The sequence below is a fragment of the Choloepus didactylus genome, chromosome 1 (assembly GCF_015220235.1).
Source record: "Choloepus didactylus isolate mChoDid1 chromosome 1, mChoDid1.pri, whole genome shotgun sequence".
Classification (NCBI taxonomy): Eukaryota; Metazoa; Chordata; class Mammalia; order Pilosa; family Megalonychidae; genus Choloepus; species Choloepus didactylus.
The window spans coordinates 167,786,084-167,808,865 of NC_051307.1; the positions used below are offsets into that span (position 1 = coordinate 167,786,084).

Sequence of the window (22,782 nt, forward strand, 5' to 3'; positions counted from 1 at the left end):
CCTGGCAGTGGTTCCTTATCTTATTAGGTTATATCTTGTGGTTGCCCCACGGGGACAGAATCAACACCCCCACTCAAAATTTTGACTGATGACACGCACCAAAAGGGCATGAAAATTTTATTATTCATATAATGAGACTTTCTGGGAAGAGCAGGGCAGACTCCCAAGCAGGTCCAGAAATGGCTTGAGAGAGCAAGGAGGGGCAATTTTCTCGTGGTTAAAGGATGGAGCAGAGTGAGGGTTCTTAAGCTTAGGTTGGGGCTTGTCTGGATTGAACTTCCCCCAGTGCCAAAGGAGAGAGCACTTGGTCTTGCTTATGAGTTTGCCCTGATATGGGGGCAGGAGAAGAAGAACAGGTGGTGCTTGAAAGTGCTCAGAAGTCAAACGTCAAAAATGGTTACATATTTCCTTAGAGAAGTTGATGAACTCTAATGACCTTTTCCCAAGAAAAATGCACATATGGACATCTACACACAATTTTAACATTTCAAGTGACTCATGGGGCCCTTGAAGTCCATCCATAGAGCCCCTAAGGTCCATGGGGTTCTAAAATCCCTGGTTCATAATTCCCAGCAGCTAAAGGAAAGAGAAAAGGGGAGAACCATGTCTCTTCCTGCAGCCCAAGCCCATCAGCAGTTGGTGGACTTTATCACTTCAAGTGTCTGGAGAGAGAAGAAGATAATCTAGTCATGGTGAAGGATCTAAATGTTACAGGGTCTTTCTAACATCCATGCATGTTGTTTGGTCATTAGAAAGGTTTCCTTACATCTTAGGTTATTTCTTCTTCTCTTCAAAATTTTCACCATGGGAATAACCACTCAAGGTGGTGGGAAACCTCCATTGATGTTGTTGAAGATACACTTCTTTTCACAACTTGGATGATAATCTAGAAAGGCAGGACTGCACCCAAAACTCTCTCCTCTCAGCCTGTGACAGAAAGGAGACTTTGAGTTAAGTTATCATATCCCAAGGACTCTATTGCAAACAAACAAAGTACAACTTCCTGAAGATGTTGGTCAGATGAACAGGTGAGACCCTGGAGGAAAAAGATAGAACATCACTTGGCAAGACTGACGTCCAAACCTGCAGGGAGAGCCAGCCAAGGCTGGGCTTTGCGGAGCAAGCCCTGGGTCTAGAGGAAACGTGGGAAAGGAGATGCTTAGGGTCCATTTAGCCTCTTTCAGCTTTCGCTGAACATAAGACATATACCTGTCTTCCAGAACAAACTGATTAGGAATTCACAACTGGCACAGGGGATGAGGACCTAGATAGAAATTTCTAAGTAAGGAAGCTGCATGATACAGTAGAAACAGCCCAAGCTTTGCAGTCAGACAGGGTTGGGTCTGAATCGAGTTCTGTATCTAGCAATATGATTTGTGGCAAGAGTCTTAACCTCTCTGACTCTTGGTTTCCTCATATGTAACCTGAGAACAATGCAGGTGCTCTCATGAAAACAGAATGTTAGCTATTCATTCATTCATGGAGAAAATTAACAAGGACTTCTGGATCCAGCAACATTGTGAACTAGATATGCTGAAAACCCTGCCCCTAAAAACATCTATACATGCTGGGTAAAAAAAGAAGAAGCCCCCTCTTTCTTGCATAAATAACTCAGTCTATAAGAAAGAAAGAGAAATCTCCAGGGGCCAAGAATCAAAAGGCATCTGAAAATTCAGCCACAAGGGCCTAGGCCAAGCTGCCCTGCTAGGGGTGAGGAGAAGGTTCTGGTCAACCTCAGGAATCTAGGGGCATCAGTTCCATGAAGGGATAAATAGTGAGAGTCTGGCTTCAGTCCAGGAGAAGCTGGACATGAAACTTCCATATAAAGCCAGGACTGTCAAAGGGTAATGTAGCCATGAAAAATTTGCCTAGAAAAATCCACCCACTGCCACATGGGGATGACAAGGAAGCCGATCTGTCTCTACATGAGCTTTGAATAGGAAAAAATTATTCTCCTTTTAAAAGTTTCAACAACAGCATGAATCTAATGGGGGTTTAGAATTCATCTTTATACTAACTTTGTGGAATGGGAATCCTCAAGGAGGACCCAGCCACATACTTTGTGGAGCCCAGTTCAAAATGAGAATGTGGATCCTCTTGTTCAACAATTATTAAGAATTTCAAGACAGCGACAGCAGAACATGAGACTGAACATATTAAACCAAGAGCAGTGAACTCTTCTAAGTATGAGGCCCTGTGTGACTGCACAGGTCACATGCACACAAAGATGGCCTTGTCTCCAAGTCACAAAATTAACTTAAAAATTAGTACCAGCCTGCACCTGGCAAAACCAAACAAAATGGTTTTGTCAGGACACACCCTCCAACCCAGCTGCACAGGCTTCCCACAGTTAAAGCCCCTCTGCAAATGTGCTCACAATCCAATAGCACAAAACCTAGGAGGAAATAACAACCAGGAGGGAGAGTTAACAGAGAGAATAAATAATAAGAAAAGTATTTGCAGGAGTGGGTCACATCTCTCAGAAAGAGATCAACTTGAGCTTCAGAGAAGTTCCTCATCTGTCCTTCCAATAGTACACTCACAAGATGCACAGCATTCTTTATGGCCTCACCTATAATACATGAAATGGAATAATGAAGGAACATGCCAGTATATATAAATATGAATGTGAGGGCAGCTGGAATGTGGAGATTTCAAAGGCCAGGGCTAGTCTAGCAGCATGTTTGTGGACTTGAGACTTGATCATGAGATTGGTCTTGTCGACCCCAATAGAATCTGAAGATTGCCCCCGACCTCAGCTCTACTGTGACTGATCTTTCCCTCATCTCCAGCTTCGGAGAGGAGGTTTGAAGGGTCCCTCTCTAGCTGTGCTAACAAACATCCCCTCTGTCCCAGCACCTACAACACACCGGCAGGAAGGAGATCCACTTTGGTGGCCCACAGCACCTCTGCTTCGATGTCAGGCGAGAGCAGGTGATTCTTCAGAACTGCAACGAAGAAGGCCCTGCCATCCATCAGCAGCACTGGGACTTCCAGGAGGTAAGTAACTTGTTCTGGAAGAGCTCAGCATGCTGCTGCTCAAAACTTCTGGTCTGTACTATATCCCAGGCTCTTCCTGACCAAGAGCTTGGTACTAACGTACAGTCCTGTGCCTCCACTGTTGAACTTGGTGGCTTTGCACTAAGGCCAGCTCAACTGCAGAGGGAGGTAAAGCCAACCCAGCAGCTGGGTCACCAGCATCTTGAAATGTACTAATTTGCCATATCTCTGTATAGTTCTGACCTCAATCATGGCAGGGAGAGGGGAGATATTCTGCTCCTTTTTGAAGTTCATTAGCTCAAGTAACAAGTAGGACTGTAGAGCACGTTACAGAAGCAGCCAACCACTTCAGTGATGTGGTTTCAGGAGGCTGGGAAGGCCCTTCTCCCAATTAAAAAATATAGATATATGTTTGTACAAATATAAATATTACCACTTTCTTCCTTTTGATTAAATGCTACTATGAACATTTCATCATTTTAGTAAGACTGATTCCTATTACTGGGGGAGAGAAGTTCTAGATCCTTATGCATCCTTAAGTTATGCATCAATAGAGAGGAAACGGGAGGAGTATAAGTACTTAGGGAGAGTGAGAGGGTCTCAGATAGAGGATTAGGATAGGAAAGTGACCATATCAACAAGAAGTCCATACACAGTTATTTTTATACTTTGACTCCTTTCTGAAATGAATTAAGGTATAATTATAAAAGAAAAAAAAAGCAAATAAATACACACATTAAAAAATTTTTTTTCTTCAATTTCTCCTTGGGGGCAGTGACCTAATTGATAACTTAAACTGAACTCACAGCAGGTAGGTGAGAAAAAGGCTCTCAGAGCTTTGATGACAAGCAAACCCAGGACTCAGAGAGCCCACACATGCTCAGAGAAGTCTTAGAAACCAAGTTAATATCCAGGGTATTCATTCATAAAGAGTCATACTAAGCAAGCATTGTGAATAAGACATATTTTAGAAACAGTGTTTAAAAATAATAGGTAAAATATTAGCGAATAAGATATACCCGGCATATTTCAGGCATTTAACAAAAAGACTTCAATGTGATAGCATCAGCATTCTCGTTAAGGTTGTTTAGCTTTTTTAGAGAAAACAAATGCTTTTGTAGAAAGGGGATAGTGAGATTCGATTTTAGATCTGGTGGGTTAGTGCAGGGAATAGCCATAGACTTTCAAACACAGCTGGCTTTGACCTTCAGTGTTTCCTTGAGGTCTTGCTCTCTACATCAATCTGTGGTAGCAGGACTAAATTGCAGGAATTGTAGAGGGCAGAGCTGACTGAACACTTTTGAAAGCAGAAATTTCAAAACCCTTTTGAAAGCACAAGTACAGTGATAACAATGAAAGTTACAAATGTCATGAAAGCCTGAACATGCTCTGTATACTAGCATTTAACTAACCAGAACTCTCTAAGAAATGGCATATTTATACAACCACAATAAAGACAATTAGATTAATGATCCCAAGTCTCTAAATGACATCTAAATTTTAGGGTTACCTAAACTACCTTTTAGATTAACCAAAATACTACAGTTCCTTACCAGGCCAGTTCATACTACCACTATTATTCTCTTAATCATTAGCACAAATCTTGGAAATACCCTTCTTTGCTAAGCGACTGCGAGGACTGGTTTCTTTCTTTTTTTGTTTTTCCAGAATGGAATGATTGTTCACTTCCTTTCTGGGAAATGCATGGAAGCTGTGATGCAGGAAAACACTAAAGACATATATTTGCGCCAGTGTGATGGAAAAGCAAGCCAGCTGTGGCGATTTGACCAAGTCCACCCTGTGGATGAACAATGAATGCCAATGTCAAAAGGAAAAGAGAATTTTGGCATTAGGCCAGCTCCAAGGGAAGTAAAACATCATGTATATTTCATGAAGCAGACCTTTTTTTGCATAAGTATTCCTGGTGATAGGAAAGAAGAAAGCTCCGTGAAAGAATATAGAAAGCCTCTCCTTCTCACACCTTATTTCATATGTGGCTGGCAGTTGAAAAAGGAGAAAAAAAAAAAAACAAAAAGAAAAAAATTATTCATTGTCTTATTGTCTTCACCTGTGGGAGATAATCATCACATAGTCTAGAAAGGTCTGCTTTTTTCCATTGAGCAGTTAACAATTGCTTTCACCTCTGCCTAGGGAAAGAAGCCTGGACATCTCTAGCAGCAACTGCAGGATACATAGATCCAAAGGATCCATGTCTTTGTCTTAAAATGGCCTTACCTTGGATTGTCTATTTGGTCAACCATGAAAATTAGAGTATGAACATGGTGTAATGGCCTGACATCACAAATCCTTTGGACTAGGCTTATTAGCACAAATTTCATGCTCGTTGATCAAACCATAGTGCAGAAGAAGGAAGGGTAGAGTTGGAAAAAGACGGAAGAGACAGTTGGCCAAATTATCCAACTCAGCCTAGCAGCTGAAAAAAGTCAGTAGACCTGGAACAAAACATTGTCATGTAAATGAGAATTTCCTCAGAACTTTCTACCTCTGTCGACCTTATCATAACCCTTCTCTAGTTTGGTTAACATAACCAGATTCCCTTGCAATGTATTTCTCTTTAATCCTTGGTGGAAGGATCAGTCCTGTCTGAGCATGCCTATTGACAAAGGTGTTTACAATTGAGAAACTGTTCTGATGCCCTGTTTGCATTGACTAGATCAAAAACAGCAAGCTTTGCCAAGTAGCAAACCTCTCTGAGTGGGAAATGACAGAGTCTGATGCAAAATTCTAATGTAAGAAAACAGAATTGTGTGTTAATTTCCATGAGGGAGTGATGGGGCCATCCCCGAGACAATAAGCACTGCCAGGGACCCCAAAATGTGCCCACAGTTTGAACATTCACAAGTGTGGGAAGAAAAAGGCATGTTGGCTGATGTGTCTGCCACCTCATCGAGAGCAGGGCCAATGCTGATAAGAGCTGACCAACTCTCCGTGCAATGATCTTGTCCACCTAATTCAGCCGTAAGAGCTGAGTAGGGTTGGTTCTGCCGTGAAGAAAACACCTTCATGCCCATGTCATCCCCAGATGGAGTTTGCTCTCCAGATGATTAACTTAAAACCATCTCCTCAAATATGCTGATTTTCTCTGGGCTCTCTTAGACCACAGTATGTTTCAAAACCTAGGTAAGAAGTGTGTTTCTAAACAATACTCATCTTAATTATAGATTCCTTTTCCACCTGCTTAAGTCAACAGACCAATGCTTTTCCTTCCTCAGTATGCTTTCTAGACCTATGCTGTCCAATAGAGTAGCCCCAGCCAAATGTGGCTATTTAAATTTAAATTCATTAAAATGAAAGAAAATTAAAAACTCAGTTCCTTGGTTTCTGTAGCCACATTTAAAGTGCTCAGAAGCCAAGCAAAACTAGTGGCTACTGTTCTGGAGAACATGAGCATTCCCTTCATCACAAACAGTTCTATTGGACAGTGCTGCTCTAGAGAGATTGATTCATCATCCCATCTAGAGAAGAGATTTTAGCTACAGTCTTCTTGCTTCAGACCTATCTATATTCAAAACAAATTCCTGTAGCATCCTGAGGCTGAGAAGAAGCTACAAATTCTCAGATGACAACCTAGGCAAGGGTATTAATGACTGGAGAATAAAAATTAAACAAGATCTCTATTTTTTTAAATGAACTTTATTATTGGCATTGTGGGTGTTTGAAGTTGCTGGGATAAATTAATATAATTAAATAAAAGGCTGAATTCAATTGTGTAAGTTGTGTTTGACAGTAATTAACAAAAGGACCCAGATGGCTTATTGCTTAATTGGTTGAACAAAGCAAAAATGTGGTGTTTCTTGCTTCCTTAACCATCCCCGTGATTTATTACTTTATTATAGAAATGGTTGTCAACTCAGTCCCTGGCTGGTACTAACAGACCCTTAATTTAAATAAAGCAGATGTCTCCATTTAGTTCTAAAAGAAATCCAACCTTCTTATCATAGTGCAGCCAAGTTTTCAAATTCCCTCCTTCCCTATGGACTCAGCTTTAATTTTATCTGTAATGATCAAATTAAAAGTAGAGAAACTTGGAAATTGGGAGTTCTGATTCCCAAGAATTTGATCTTTACTTGCCCATCTGATTTCTATGATTGGGCTCTATTGTTTGTTTTTTAAGAGTGAATTTCATCATCATCTGCATCAAGTTAGCCATTGTTTTTAAGCCAATGGTATCCCACTTAGGGGAAGGAGGGGAAGGAGCGAAGTATTCAGCCAGCAGTCTAGACTCCAACCCTCCTTAGGCTATATTTCACAACAGTAGAAGCAAATGTCATGACTGGAGGGGCCCCGATCTATTTCCCCTTTGATCTCTATGTCACTGTTCCCACTGGCAAACTCAGAGTGCCAACCCCCCATAGACATCAAAAAATTGTCCAGGTCCCTGATGATGGTGACACCACTGCACCATAATTAACATTATTAAAGGTCACTTTATTGTGCTCACCTTGAAAGCGTTCCATTTTCAACTGAAAGGCCATGAAAAAAACCAGCTGGACACCAAGTGGTCTGTGACCAGCTGCCAAATATGGTTCAAGGCAGCTCATGTTAACAGGCTGCCTCAATGGTCACAATTCTACATACTATGTACACTATTTATGCTTGTTCTTTAAATATGCCTTTAAAAATGCAAAGCTAAAAGCACCTACAAGGCCTTCCATGATCATTCAAATACCCGGATTTAGGCATATTTCAGATGAATATGTCAAGCACAATAGCCAACGAGGTGATATTTCAGGTTTCTAGAAGACTTTGCTACGTCTGCGTTAAGAATGGTCCCTCCAATCTCCAACCTCCTTGCCAGTTACAACCCTTCTCCCATGAAATGTGCTCTTTGGCTATAGAGGTATGTACTTAGCCTTGTTTAATATTGTGAGGATCTTTGCTGAGGTGGTAGTTCTTTCCACAGGTATGGAATATTAATATTGTCCCATCACCTAGGTTCTGTGTGATTCAAACACACTACGCTATCATACACATAAACAGCCTTCCTGACTATTTGGTTGCTTCATTCCCAGGGTGATAGTTTGCAAGCTCAGTCCAAACAGACTAGATTCATGTTTGGAAAATGCAGTTCTTAACAATTACTGAACTATTCAGCTAATTCATAATCAGCTAGCATTTGAGAACCCATGACAAAGGCTAAAGTGATAGTCTTACTTCAGGAAAGAACAAGGCCAACTCTGCAACAACTCTGGCACTTAAAAACCTTTTAACTTTTCAGTAAAGAGTGGTCAGAAGGTAGAGCACTCTTTATTCATTTATTTCATTGTGAGATCCTCACAAAGGCCCTGCTGACCAAGGGTGACATTGTTAATGTTTTATCCAAATAAGAGCCTCAGCAGCTGTCTTTAAAGTCATTACCTGTCCAGAGGCACTGATACTGGCCCTTTTCAGAGAGTGGAGAAGTATTTGTTGTGGGGGAGGAGGACAGCTATTGGATTATCCAGCCTGCACAATTTCCCAACTCTAGCCATGTGGCTACAGTGGGAGCAGCCATGTTCCCACAGCAGGATTCCACCCCCTGCCCCAGCTGATTGGCCCGAAGGAAGGCATCTGACCTGAGGTGGACCAATCAGCATATTCCCCAGTAATTTTGTTACTGAAACCAAGGAATTAATCTCTTTGCAAGTGATTGAAGAGATGATATGAAAATTTATGAGCTCTCAGCAGCTTTGTTTTCTGTGCAGCAGATAAATCCAGTCTTGGAGAGAAAGAATGAGAGAGAAAGAGAAAAAGAGGGAGGGATGAAGGAAGGTGGGGGGAGACGGAGGGAAGGAGGGAAGGTGGCAGGGAGGAAAGGAGAAATGAAGCAAATGTTCAGGAACGGAGGCAAGAAACAGAACATCTAAAGTATTCAAGTTGCTAGTTCTAGTTTGTCCCTGAGGCCTTGCTAGAACCCTGTTCTCAGTCCATGAAACACCCCATAATATTTTTATTTAATACAGTGCCTCTCAAACCTTACTGTGCTCACAAATATCCAGAGACCATGTTAACATGCAGATTCTGATGCAGTAGTCTAGGGTGGGGCCTGAGATTCTGCATTTCTAACACACCCCCAGGGGATGGTGATGCTGCTGGACCACTCTCTGAGTAGCAAATATGGAAACTATTCTAAGTTGTATTTCTGTTACTTGGAACTAGGAGAGTCCCCTCTGGAGCAGATCTCTTTTTGAAGTCACGTAATAGGAGAGTTTGATACTATATTTTATAGGACAATACATCTTGTTCAATGTAATACAGCTGCTTTATTTTTCTCTCATCCCTCAGCACTCGTCCTCCTTCTCATTCTGTCTTACTTCTTCCCCTAGGACCATGGCAGGTTTTTTTTGTTGTTGCTTTTCCTGATTGTTCTGTGTTTATGTTGTGCCTCCCTCACTTTCCTTATCTTGCCCTCAACTTCCCTCCATTTCTCATCGCTGATCAAAGCTCTTTTCCCAGCACCCATATTCTGGTGGTGGTGGCAGGTGTTATCTCACCATCACTTTTCTTCTCTCTGAGCCTCTAGGCCCTTTGCCATCAATTCCAATTGTTAAATCTTGATGGAGTAAACAGTCTCAATTTCTTCCTAGGAATTTAGGAGCACTGAGCAAATCAGTTAATAGTTCATATTTTCAGCTCTTCTCAGCCTCAGTACCCTCCTGGTAGAATCCATAATCTAAAGGCATAGAAATGCCATTTAGGAGGCGGGGCAAGATGGCAGACTGGTGAGCTGTATGTTTTAGTTACTCCTCCAGGAAAGTAGGTAGAAAGCCAGGAACTGCGTGGACTGGACACCACAGAGCAATCTGACTTTGGGCATACTTCATACAACACTCATGAAAATGTGGAACTGCTGAGATAAGCGAAATCTGTAAGTTTTTGTGGCCAGGGGACCCGCGCCCCTCCCTGCCAGGCTCAGTCCCGTGGGAGGAGGGGCTGTCAGCTCCGGGAAAGAGAAGGGAGAACTGCAGTGGCAGCCCTTATCAGAAACTCATTCTACTGATCCAAACTCCAACCATAGATAGACTGAGACCAGACACCAGAGAATCTGAGAGCAGCCAGCCCAGCAGAGAGGAGACAGGCATAGAAAAAAAACAACATGAAAAACTCCAAAATAAAAGCGGAGGATTTTTGGAGTTCTGGTGAACATAGAAAGGGGAAGGGCCCTGAGGTGCATATGCAAATCCCGAAGAAAAGCTGATCTCTCTGCCCTGTGGACCTTTCCTTAATGGCCCTGGTTGCTTTGTCTATTAGCATTTCAATAACCCATTAGATCTCTGAGGAGGGCCCTTTTTTTTTTTTGTTTTTTTAATCCTTTTTTCTTTTTCTAAAACAATTACTCTAAGAAGCCCAATACAGAAAGCTTCAAAGACTTGCAATTTGGGCAGGTCAAGTCAAGAGCAGAACTAGGAGAGCTCTGAGACAAAACGCAATAATCCAGTGGCTGAGAAAATTCACTAAACACCACAACTTCCCAAGAAAAGGGGGGTATCCGCTCACAGCCATCATCCTGGTGGACAGGAAACACTCCTGCCCATCGCCAGCCCCATAGCCCAGAACTGCCCCAGAAAACCCAGTGTGACGGAAGTGCTTCAAATAACAGGCACACACCACAAAACTGGGCGTGGACATTAGCCTTCCCTGCAACCTCAGCTGATTGTCCCAGAGTTGGGAAGGTAGAGCAGTGTGAATTAACAAAGCCCCATTCAGCCATCATTTCAGCAGACTGGGAGCCTACCTACACAGCTCAGCAGCCCAGAACTGCCCTGGAGGAATGGCACTCACCTGTGACATAGCACAGTCATCCCTCAACAGAGGACCCAGGGTGCACGGCCTGGAAGAGGGGCCCACTTGCAAGTCTCAGGAGCCATACGCCAATACCAAGGACTTGTGGGTCAGTGGCAGAGACAAACTGTGGCAGGACTGAACTGAAGGATTAGACTATTGCAGCAGCTTTAAAACTCTAGGATCACCAGGGAGATTTGATTGTTAGAGCCACCCCCCCTCCCTGACTGCCCAGAAACACGCCCCATATACAGGGCAAGCAACACCAACTACACACGCAAGCTTGGTACGCCAATTGGACCCCACAAGACTCACTCCCCCACTCACCAAAAAGGCTAAGCAGGGGAGAACTGGCTTGTGGAGAACAGGTGGCTCGTGGACGCCACCTGCTGGTTAGTTAGAGAAAGTGTACTCCACGAAGCTGTAGATCTGATAAATTAGAGATAAGGACTTCAATAGGTCTACAAACCCTAAAAGAACCCTATCAAGTTCAGCAAATGCCACGAGGCCAAAAACAACAGAAAATTATAAACCATATGAAAAAACCAGACAATATGGATAACCCAGGCCCAAGCACCCAAATCAAAAGATCAGAAGAGACACAGCACCTAGAGCAGCTACTCAAAGAACTGAAGATGAACAATGAGACCATAGTACGGGAGACAAAGGAAATCAAGAAGACCCTAGAAGAGCATAAAGAAGACATTGCAAGACTAAATAAAAAAATGGATGATCTTATGGAAATTAAAGAAACTGTTGACCAAATTAAAAAGATTCTGGACACTCATAGTACAAGACTAGAGGAAGTTGAACAATGAATCAGTGACCTGGAAGATGACAGAATGGAAAATGAAAGCATAAAAGAAAGAATGGGGAAAAAAAATTGAAAAAATCGAAATGGACCTCAGGGATATGATAGATAATATGAAACGTCCAAATATAAGACTCATTGGTGTCCCAGAAGGGGAAGAAAAGGGTAAAGGTCTAGGAAGAGTATTCAAAGAAATTGTTGGGGAAAACTTCCCAAATCTTCTAAACAACATAAATACACAAATCATAAATGCTCAGCGAACTCCAAATAGAATAAATCCAATAAACCCACTCCGAGACATATACTGATCACACTATCAAACACAGAAGAGAAAGAGCAAGTTCTGAAAGCAGCAAGAGAAAAGCAATTCACCACATACAAAGGAAACAGCATAAGACTAAGTAGTGACTACTCAGCAGCCACCATGGAGGCGAGAAGGCAGTGGCACGATATATTTAAAATTCTGAGTGAGAAAAATTTCCAGCCAAGAATACTTTATCCAGCAAAGCTCTCCTTCAAATTTGAGGGAGAGCTTAAATTTTTCACAGACAAACAAATGCTGAGAGAATTTGCTAACAAGAGACCTGCCCTACTGGAGATACTCAAGGGAGCCCTACAGACAGAGAAACAAAGAAAGGACAGAGAGACTTGGAGAAAAGTTCAGTACTAAAGAGATTCGGTATGGGTACAATAAAGGATATTAATAGACAGAGGGGAAAAATATGACAAACATAAACCAAAGGATAAGATGGCTGATTCAAGAAATGCCTTCACGGTTATAACGTTGAATGTAAATGGATTAAACTCCCCAATTAAAAGATATAGATTCGCAGAATGGATCAAAAAAAATGAACCATCAATATGTTGCATACAAGAGACTCATCTTAGACACAGAGAAACAAAGAAACTGAAAGTGAAAGGATGGAAAAAAATATTTCATGCAAGCTACAGCCAGAAGAAAGCAGGTGTAGCAATATTAATCTCAGATAAAATAGACTTCAAATGCAGGGATGTTTTGAGAGACAAAGAAGGCCACTACATACTAATAAAAGGGGCAATTCAGCAAGAAGAAATAACAATCGTAAATGTCTATGCACCCAACCAAGGTGCCACAAAATACATGAGAGAAACACTGGCAAAACTAAAGGAAGCAATTGATGTTTCCACAATAATTGTGGGAGACTTCAACACATCACTCTCTCCTATAGATAGATCAACCAGACAGAAGACCAATAAGGAAATTGAAAACCTAAACAATCTGATAAATGAATTAGATTTAACAGACATATACAGGACATTGCATCCCAAATCACCAGGATACACATACTTTTCTAGTGCTCATGGAACTTTCTCCAGAATAGATCATATGCTGGGACATAAAACAAGCCTCAATAAATTTAAAAAGATTGAAATTATTCAAAGCACATTCTCTGACCACAATGGAATACAATTAGAAGTCAATAACCATCAGAGACTTAGAAAATTCACAAATACCTGGAGGTTAAACAACACACTCCTAAACAATCAGTGGGTTAAAGAAGAAATAGCAAGAGAAATTGCTAAATATATAGAGACGAATGAAAATGAGAACACAACATACCAAAACCTATGGGATGCAGCAAAAGCAGTGCTAAGGGGGAAATTTATAGCACTAAACGCATATATTAAAAAGGAAGAAAGTGCCAAAATCAAAGAACTAATGGATCAACTGAAGAAGCTAGAAAATGAACAGCAAACCAATCCTAAACCAAGTACAAGAAAAGAAATAACAAGGATTAAAGCAGAAATAAATGACAGAGAGAACAAAAAAACAATAGAGAGGATAAATATCACCAAAAGTTGGTTCTTTGAGAAGATCAACAAGATTGACAAGCCCCTAGCTACACTGACAAAATCAAAAAGAGAGAAGACCCATATAAACAAAATAATGAATGAAAAAGGTGACATAACTGCAGATCCTGAAGAAATTAAAAAAATTATAAGAGGATACTATGAACAACTGTATGGCAACAAACTGGATAATGTAGAGGAAATGGACAATTTCCTGGAAACATATGAACAACCTAGACTGACCAGAGAAGAAATAGAAGACCTCAACCAACCAATCACAAGCAAAGAGATCCAATCAGTCATCAAAAATCTTCCCACAAATAAATGCCTAGGGCCAGATGGCTTCACAGGGGAATTCTACCAAACTTTCCAGAAAGAACTGACACCAATCTTACTCAAACTCTTTCAAAACATTGAAGAAAATGGAACACTACCTAACTCATTTTATGAAGCTAACATCAATCTAATACCAAAACCAGGCAAAGATGCTACAAAAAAGGAAAACTACCGGCCAATCTCCCTAATGAATATAGATGCAAAAATCCTCAACAAAATACTTGCAAATCGAATCCAAAGACACATTAAAAAAATCATACACCATGACCAAGTGGGGTTTATTCCAGGCATGCAAGGATGGTTCAACATAAGAAAATCAATCAATGTATTACAACACATTAACAAGTCAAAAGGAAAAAATCAATTGATCATCTCAATAGATGCTGAAAAAGCATTTGACAAAATCCAACATCCCTTTTTGATAAAAACTTCCTCAACATAATAAAGAGCATATATGAAAAACCCACAGCCAGCATAGTACTCAATGGTGAGAGACTGAAAGCCTTCCCTATAAGATCAGGAACAAGACAAGGATGCCCGCTATCACCACTGTTATTCAACATTGTGCTGGAAGTGCTAGCCAGGGCAATCCGGCAAGACAAAGAAATAAAAGGCATCCAAATTGGAAAAGAAGAAGTAAAACTGTCATTGTTTGCAGATGATATGATCTTATATCTAGAAAACCCTGAGAAATCGACGATACAGCTACTAGAGCTAATAAACAAATTTAGCAAAGTAGCGGGATACAAGGTTAATGCACATAAGTCAGTAATGTTTCTATATGCTAGAAATGAACAAACTGAAGAGACACTCAAGAAAAAGATACCATTTTCAATAGCAACTAAAAAAAATCAAGTACCTAGGAATAAACTTAACCAAAGATGTAAAAGACCTATACAAAGAAAACTACATAACTCTACTAAAAGAAATAGAAGGGGACCTTAAAAGATGGAAAAATATTCCATGTTCATGGATAGGAAGACTAAATGTCATTAAGATGTCAATTCTACCTAAACTCATCTACAGATTCAATGCAATCCCAATCAAAATTCCAACAACCTACTTTGCAGACTTGGAAAAGCTAGTTATCAAATTTATTTGGAAAGGGAAGATGCCTCGAATTGCTAAAGACACTCTAAAAAAGAAAAACGAAGTGGGAGGACTTACACTCCCTGACTTTGAAGCTTATTATAAAGCCACAGTTGCCAAAACAGCATGGTACTGGCACAAAGATAGACATATAGATTAATGGAATCGAATTGAGAATTCGGAGACAGACCCTCAGATCTATGGCCGACTGATCTTTGATAAGGCCCCCAAAGTCACTGAACTGAGTCATAATGGTCTTTTCAACAAATGGGGCTGGGAGAGTTGGATATCCATATCCAAAAGAATGAAAGAGGACCCCTACCTCACCCCCTACACAAAAATTAACTCAAAATGGACCAAAGATCTCAATATAAAAGAAAGTACCATAAAACTCCTAGAAGATAATGTAGGAAAACATCTTCAAGACCTTGTATTAGGAGGCCACTTCCTAGACTTTACACCCAAAGCACAAGCAACAAAAGAGAAAATAGATAAATGGGAACTCCTCAAGCTTAGAAGTTTCTGCACCTCAAAGGAATTTCTCAAAAAGGTAAAGAGGCAGCCAACTCAATGGGAAAAAATTTTTGGAAACCATGTATCTGACAAAAGGCTGATATCTTGCATATACAAAGAAATCCTACAACTCAATGACAATAGTACAGACAGCCCAATTATTAAATGGGCAAAAGATATGAAAAGACAGTTCTCTGAAGAGGAAATACAAATGGCCAAGAAACACATGAAAAAATGTTCAGCTTCACTAGCTATTAGAGAGATGCAAATTAAGACCACAATGAGATACCATCTAACACCGGTTAGAATGGCTGCCATTAAACAAACAGGAAACTACAAATGCTGGAGGGGATGTGGAGAAATTGGAACTCTTATTCACTGTTGGTGGGACTGTATAATGGTTCAGCCACTCTGGAAGTCAGTCTGGCAGTTCCTTAGAAAACTAGATATAGAGTTACCATTCGATCCAGCGATTGCACTTCTCGGTATATACCCGGAAGATCGGAAAGCAGTGACACGAACAGATATCTGCACGCCAATGTTCATATCAGCATTATTCACAATTGCCAAGAGATGGAAACAACCCAAATGTCCTTCAACAGATGAGTGGATAAATAAAATGTGGTATATACACACGATGGAATACTACGCGGCAGTAAGAAGGAACGATCTTGTGAAACATATGACAACATGGATGAACCTTGAAGACATAATGCTGAGCGAAATAAGCCAGGCACAAAAAGAGAAATATTATATTCTACCACTAATGTGAACTTTGAAAAATGTAAAACAAATGGTTTATAATGTAGAATGTAGGGGAACTAGCAATAGAGAGCAATTAAGGAAGGGGGAACAATAATCCAAGAAGAACAGATAAGCTATTTAACGTTCTGGGGATGCCCAGGAATGACTATGGTCTGTTAATTTCTGATGGATATAGTAGGAGCAAGTTCACAGAAATGTTGCTATATTAGGTAACTTTCTTGGGGTAAAGTAGGAACATGTTGGAAGTTAAGCAGTTATCTTAGGTTAGTTGTCTTTTTCTTACTCCCTTGTTATGGTCTCTTTGAAATGTTCTTTTATTGTATGTTTGTTTTCTTTTTAACTTTTTTTTCATACAGTTGATTAAAAAACAAGGGAAAGTTAAAAAAAAAAAGAAAAAAAAAAGAAAAACAAGGAAAAAAAAAAAAGATGCAGTGCCCCCTTGAGGAGCCTGTGGAGAATGCAGGGGTATTCGCCTACCCCACCTCCATGGTTGCTAACATGACCACAGACATAGGGGACTGGTGGTTTGATGGGTTGAGCCCTCTACCACAGGTTTTACCCTTGGGACGACGGTTGCTGCAAAGGAGAGGCTAGGCCTCCCTATGGTTGTGCCTAAGAGCCTCCTCCCGAATGCCTCTTTGTTGCTCAGATGTGGCCCTGTCTCTCTAGCTAAGCCAACTTGAAAGGTGAAATCACTGCCCTCCCCCCTACGTGGGATCAGACACCCAGGGGAGTGAATCTCCCTGGCAACGTGGAATATGACTCCCGGGGAGGAATGTAGACCTGGCATCGTGGGACGGAGAACATCTTCTTGACCAAAAGGGGGATGTGAAAGGAAATGAAATAAGCTTCAGTGGCAGAGAGAATCCAAAAGGAGCCGAGAGGTCACTCTGGTGGGCACTTTTACGCACACTTTAGACAACCCTTTTTAGGTTCTAAAGAATTGGGGTAGCTGGTGGTGGATACCTGAAACTATCAAACTACAACCCAGAACCCATGAATCTCGAAGACAGTTGTATAAAAATGTAGCTTATGAGGGGTGACAATGGGATTGGGAAAGCCATAAGGACCACACTCCACTTTGTCTAGTTTACGGATGGATGAGTAGAAAAATAAGGGAAGGAAACAAGCAGACAAAGGTACCCAGTGTTCTTTTTTACTTCAATTGCTCTTTTTCACTCTAATTATTATTCTTGTTATTTTTGTGTGTGTGCTAATGAAGGTGTCAGGGATTGATTTAGGTGATGAATGTACAACTATGTAATGGTACTGTGAACAATCGAAAGTACGATTTGTTTTGCATGACTGCGTGGTATATGAATATATCTCAATAAAATGAAGATTAAAAAAAAAAAAAAAAAAAAGACATAATGCTGAGCAAAATAAGCCAGGCACAAAAAGAGACATATTGTACGTTACCACTAATGTGAATTCTGTGAAAAATGTACAATGTTTTATACTGTAGAATGTAGGGGACCTAGTGATACCAATTAGTGGAGGGGGAATGATAATCTAATAAGAACAGATAAACTATGGAGGGTAATCTCAATGTTATGGGAATGCTCAGGAATGATTATGGTTTGTAAACTTTCTTGGATATAGTAAGATCATGTTGGAAGCAATAGAGTTATTTTAGGTTTTTTTTTTCTGTTATTCCTTTGTTTTCTTAGGGGTTGTTAATTTTCTTGGGGTATGGTAGGAACATGTTGGAAGCAATGTAGTTATTTTAGATTATTTGTTTTTCTTACTCCTCTGTTTGGACATGGTTTATTAATTTTCTTGGGGTATGGTAGGAACATATTGGAAGCAAAGTAGTTATTTTAGGTTATTTGTTTTCCTTAATCCATTGCTTTGTTTGAAATGTTGTGGGGTTTTTTTGGTTGTTGTTCGCTTGTTTGTTTTTAATTTTTTGATAAACAAAGTTAAAAAATTGAAAAAAAATCAGTAGAAAAATGGGAGTAAAAACTAAATGACAAATAGGGTGGGATGGGGGGATGGTTTGGGTATTCTTTTTTCACTTTTATTTTTTATTCTTATTCTGATTCTTTCTGATGTAAGGAAAATGTTCAGAAATAGATTGTGGTGATGAACGCATAACTATATGATCATACTGTGAACAGTTGATTGTATACCATGGATGACTGTATGGTTTGTGAATATATTTCAATAAAACTGAATTAAAAAAAAAAAAAAAAAAAAAAAGAAATGCCATTTAATATGGAACTGAGATACAGAGCTGCTGGGGGTGCCGCTGCTGCCGCTGGTGGGAATAGTGGGAATATGGCCCGTGCTTGTGGAGGCAGCTGGGTCCTGTGCAGGCAGGCAACCCTAGACAGAGGACCTACATGAGGCAGCCTGTAGGGGACCCCTTATCTAAAGACCAAATGTGAAATTAGATGAGAGAAACACAAATCCCGCCAAAGCTCAGAATTTTATTCTCTTAACCCTTAAGTCCTGCAGTAAAGTTAAGGTATACATAACTAAGAGAAAGATATCAAATTCACCCCCTAACACCAGAGGCTATAGTAGTGGTGACATGTGTTCTGGTCCCTCTGGTCTTATAGCTTCAGCTGCTCCAAAGAACTTCCAACTGCCAAAGTCTGCATTTCTTTGCCTGGGGGCTTTTCCCCCACATTTCCTGGGGGGCAGGCCGGAAATGCCATAGAAGTAACACCCTTCAGGAGCAGCCCTCAATCAATGACTGACTAGTCAATGTGTAAATACCAGAGCTCCCTCACCCCTCTAGTGGGATGAATCTGAAGTGCATGTTCAATACCATTTCTCAATGTTTCCATGCAGAATTAAGCTCTAGCTTCCCACAATGGTGGCTGGCTTGATAATTCCTCTTTTAATGGCTACATTCCTTTCCTTACTCCTTACTGGTGATTCCTGAGCTTGCCTCACAAATAAACCACTTTCATTCAAATCCTTGTTTCAGTGTCTCCTAATGAGGACACTAAAAATGAAAACACATGGCCCGGCCCACCAAAGGCTTCTATTTGCAAGAGTTACTTTGCTCATCAAATTCTAATCTTTTTTTTTTTTTTAATCAACATTCTCACCCCATACACGAGATCCTTCCACTCCCCTGAGCTGAATTTTTTCCACCAAACTGCAAGACCAGAATGAGGGCTTAAGAGAAAGAGGAATGGACATCATGTTCAGTTCCTTACCCCAAGCTTGTCAATAACATGGAAAACGCTTCTTCCCTGGGAATTAGCCAGTGAGAGGCAGGGAGAGACCATTAGTGTTCCACTAATTGAAGTCCCTTCTCTTGGAAATGTGAATCCTGAGGAAGCAAGGTTTCTTCTGCATCACAAAAATGTTTCCCTCTCATATTCCAGTTCTTTTCCAATAGTGTACATATCAGTTAGAGAATATACACATATAACATGTAAGTAATGTGTAGAGACATGATTGCTCTCCATGATTCATTGAGGGGAATTCAGACATGAGGTGAGTATTAAGCAAAAGATGAAGCCAAAGAATATGGTGAAGATCTAAAGAGCAAGATAATCAAGGAGGTACTCCTGATGGAGACAGAGAGGGCGATTGCCAGAGGACTTTTCAGAGTTAGTTGTCTAGTCCTCAGTGTGGAGTTATTTGCTTTATTTCTATTTTCCCAAACTTTAAGTCAAGACTTCCTTATTAACTTGTGTGACTATGTTGGGGGATGGGAGTCAAGGTACAGAGCTGAGCTCCCCGTCTAGGTCAGGATGACAAGATGAAAAGAGCACCTATGCAAGTTAGATAGATGCCAGTGAGACTGAGTGTTCAGTGGAAGCAGGAACTCTAAGGCCAGAGTGACATCGGTATGGAGAAAATTTAACATTGATTCTTGCCACTCACCAACACACAGTGCCATGAGGAGAAACTGACTTAGGTAAAATATTTTCATATTATATTTGATTATGAGGACCACCAACTTTTTCTGTATAAAGGGCCAGATAGTAAATATTGTCAGCTTTGTAGGCCTTACTAGTCAACTCCCTTGTAGCATGAAAGCAGTACGTAAACAAATGAGCATAACTGTGTTAAAACCAAACTTTATTTACAAAAGCAGGTTGCTGGCCAGTTTTGACCTGCAACCATATTATGCCACTCCCTGAACTAGAATTTTTGACCCAGTTGCAGAAGGAGCTAAATTACAGACTCTTGAAAAAACAAACAGAGAGATACTACTAAAGAAATTGTGAATAAGCTTGAAAAACATAAGAAATGTTTCTGTATTAAAGCAAAAAAGGCAAAGGAAAAAACCAGAAACAATGTTTAGCATATGTTCTCATTGTGAGCAGACTCCATTCCTTTTTAGAAAGCAGTAGGAATAAACAAGCAAGTCATTTTTTCAAAAAACAAAATAATAAAACCTTGAAACCATAGCTATGACCTTCTTCCTTTGGGGGATATAAAGATTCCAGAAGCCTTCACTGTTAACAGAGATTGGGCACAACAAGCTTTCTTAACAGGACCACAAGCTGCAAGAAGAACCTCCACATGGAAGGGAGGGCTCTGAGAAGCAAAGAGTAACTCAGCATTTTAGCCAAGTCAGAGGGATCAAATTGTACTAACACTCCAGTTTTTATCTTCTCGTGTTATAGGCACTCACAAAGGGCAATGCATATAATTCTCTTGGAAGTGGGATGTGGGGACAATCAGATACAAGCTCCAGAGGAGGAAGAGCAATAATCTCTGCGTATTTGTATAAACTCTGCTCCCTGGCATCCAGTTCAGCCAGTCTTCAAAACACAAACAGTAGGAGTAAAGCCAAGTAAAGGGATTTCCAACAACAGGGGCTTGAGGCCAGGGCTGTAGTAGACTGTGTTCTTAAACCAACACAGGCCCATTGAACATGGTTATAAACGAAAACCAGGAATGTATCCTGCCTGTTAAACTCTGTGTTTGGGGCTGTCCAGCCCACCAGGCCCCTTCAAGTGTTAATGTCAACATGTCTGACGTTGGATCCAGATAAAATGAACAGCCTGACGCACACACGCTGCTCCCCACACTCATGCACAGTTCCAAAGCTGCCCAACCCTGTCTCTCCTCTGCATCCTATTGCTTTACTCTCTGCTGATGACCCCAGTGGTCTTTGTGCAGTGAGCTTTCACCATGCACAAGGAAAGACAGCTTTCTAGCTATGTGTACCCAGTTACAGTTGAGGTCAATTGACTTCCATCTTAGAGAGATACTGTTTTTTACTTTCCCGTATGTTGGTCAGATGCTTAATGGAATGGAATGATGAGAATCCCTGTTCTTTCCATTCATTGAGAAGGCCATTTTTGAGATTCTACTCTAGCCAACTCTTTGAGACTATACTTAGCCCTTTGTATAGGAGACCTTTTGCACAGAGCTCTAGGTACTTGTTTGTTTGCCCATTGGTGGAATCACTACCATCTCCTTGAGGTTCCATCTCTATGGGCTGACCCTGATGTCCTCTCACAGACTGGTTTGTGCCATGCAGGTCTCCAGCACTGTCCCCCAATCTCCTTCCACCTCCACATGTAGCCTCCCAGCCCAACTGACCCTAGCCTGGCATCTGGGATCCAGATGGAAACAGGGTACATGTTGCCTTAAGATGGCTCTTGTCCTGCACTGTTATTCAAAATGGCTCATGGTGGAATTCTCTTCCAGACTATGCCAGAGGCTTCTCTTTATAAAAAGCCATGGTCCATACTTCCTTGTTTTCCCCCTTAGCACTCACCCCCAGGCTAGACACTTGACTCCAGGGATTCTACCGTGGAGGAAAAAAGCCAGGAGTTGGGATACAGAAGAATGGCATTTCAAGGGTTGGGGGAGGAATCAGGTAGCAAATACTTTGGACATCAATTGGCAATTGAAAATAAGGCCTCTGTGGCCACACATTGGAATCTGTGGTCAGAAATAATAGTAATAACAACCATGAGTGATAAGCCTGTGATAAGCCCTCTATTCATATTATTTCTTCACAACAGACCAATGAAGTAAGTACCCTTATTATTCTCATTTTTATATTATCTCATTTTACTTGAGGAAAGTAAAGCTCACAGAGATAAAGTAATATTCCCAAGGTCATACAACTAGAATGTGATAAAGCCGGATCAAAAATCCAGGCTCATCTGAAGCCAAGGGCTTCCTTCACTCTTAACCTCCACATTCAATTCTCCCAGTATCTATCAGAGAAGAAAATGAAGTAAAACAGTTACTGTCCAAATGGGAATGGGTGAAAATAAGGGCCAGGTTGTTTTAGGAGTTGCCAAATTAGATTCTTCAGTTAGGATAAGTTCAAGTACAAATAACAGAATAACCAATTCCCAGGGGCTAAAGAAATAAAGACCTTTAGAGATTGTACATACCTGAAATCTGAAGGTAGGTAGTTCCACAGTGGGTGCAATGGTTCCCAGATGTCATTCATGTCCCAGACTCTTTTCAACTTTCCATTAACTTGGCTTTTGGTCCTGTTATCTATCTCTTTATGATCCCAAGAAGGGCACCACAACTCGCAATATTACATCATTGCCCCAGCATCCCAAATAGGAAGTACAAGAGGTAGTGGGAGAAAGCTCTCCTCCCACATCTATCTCTCTAATGAGAGAAAAAGATATTTCCCAGAAGCCTCCCAGCAGACTTCCCCTTCTGTCTCATTGGCCAGAACTATGTCACATGATCATCCCTAGTGG

General features: G+C 40.8%; 1 protein-coding gene across 3 annotated transcripts in view; it reads left to right on the forward strand.

Moving 5' to 3' along the window:
• Nucleotides 1–6,726, forward strand: part of GALNT15 (polypeptide N-acetylgalactosaminyltransferase 15) — a 49,931-nt gene extending 43,205 nt beyond the window's left edge. Inside the window, exons 10-11 of one of the 3 annotated variants that reach the window (XR_005218273.1) lie at nucleotides 2,857–3,000; nucleotides 4,669–4,804. Coding sequence is in view for 1 of the 3 variants with exons in the window: in XM_037845426.1 (XP_037701354.1) it covers nucleotides 2,857–3,000; nucleotides 4,669–4,815 (291 nt within the window). In the remaining 2 variants the exon portion in view is untranslated. Of the gene's footprint in view, nucleotides 1–2,856; nucleotides 3,001–4,668 lie in introns of those variants that run through there. The other 2 variants (XM_037845426.1, XR_005218275.1) reach the window with 2 other exon arrangements.
• The last annotated feature ends 16,056 nt before the right edge of the window (nucleotides 6,727–22,782 follow it).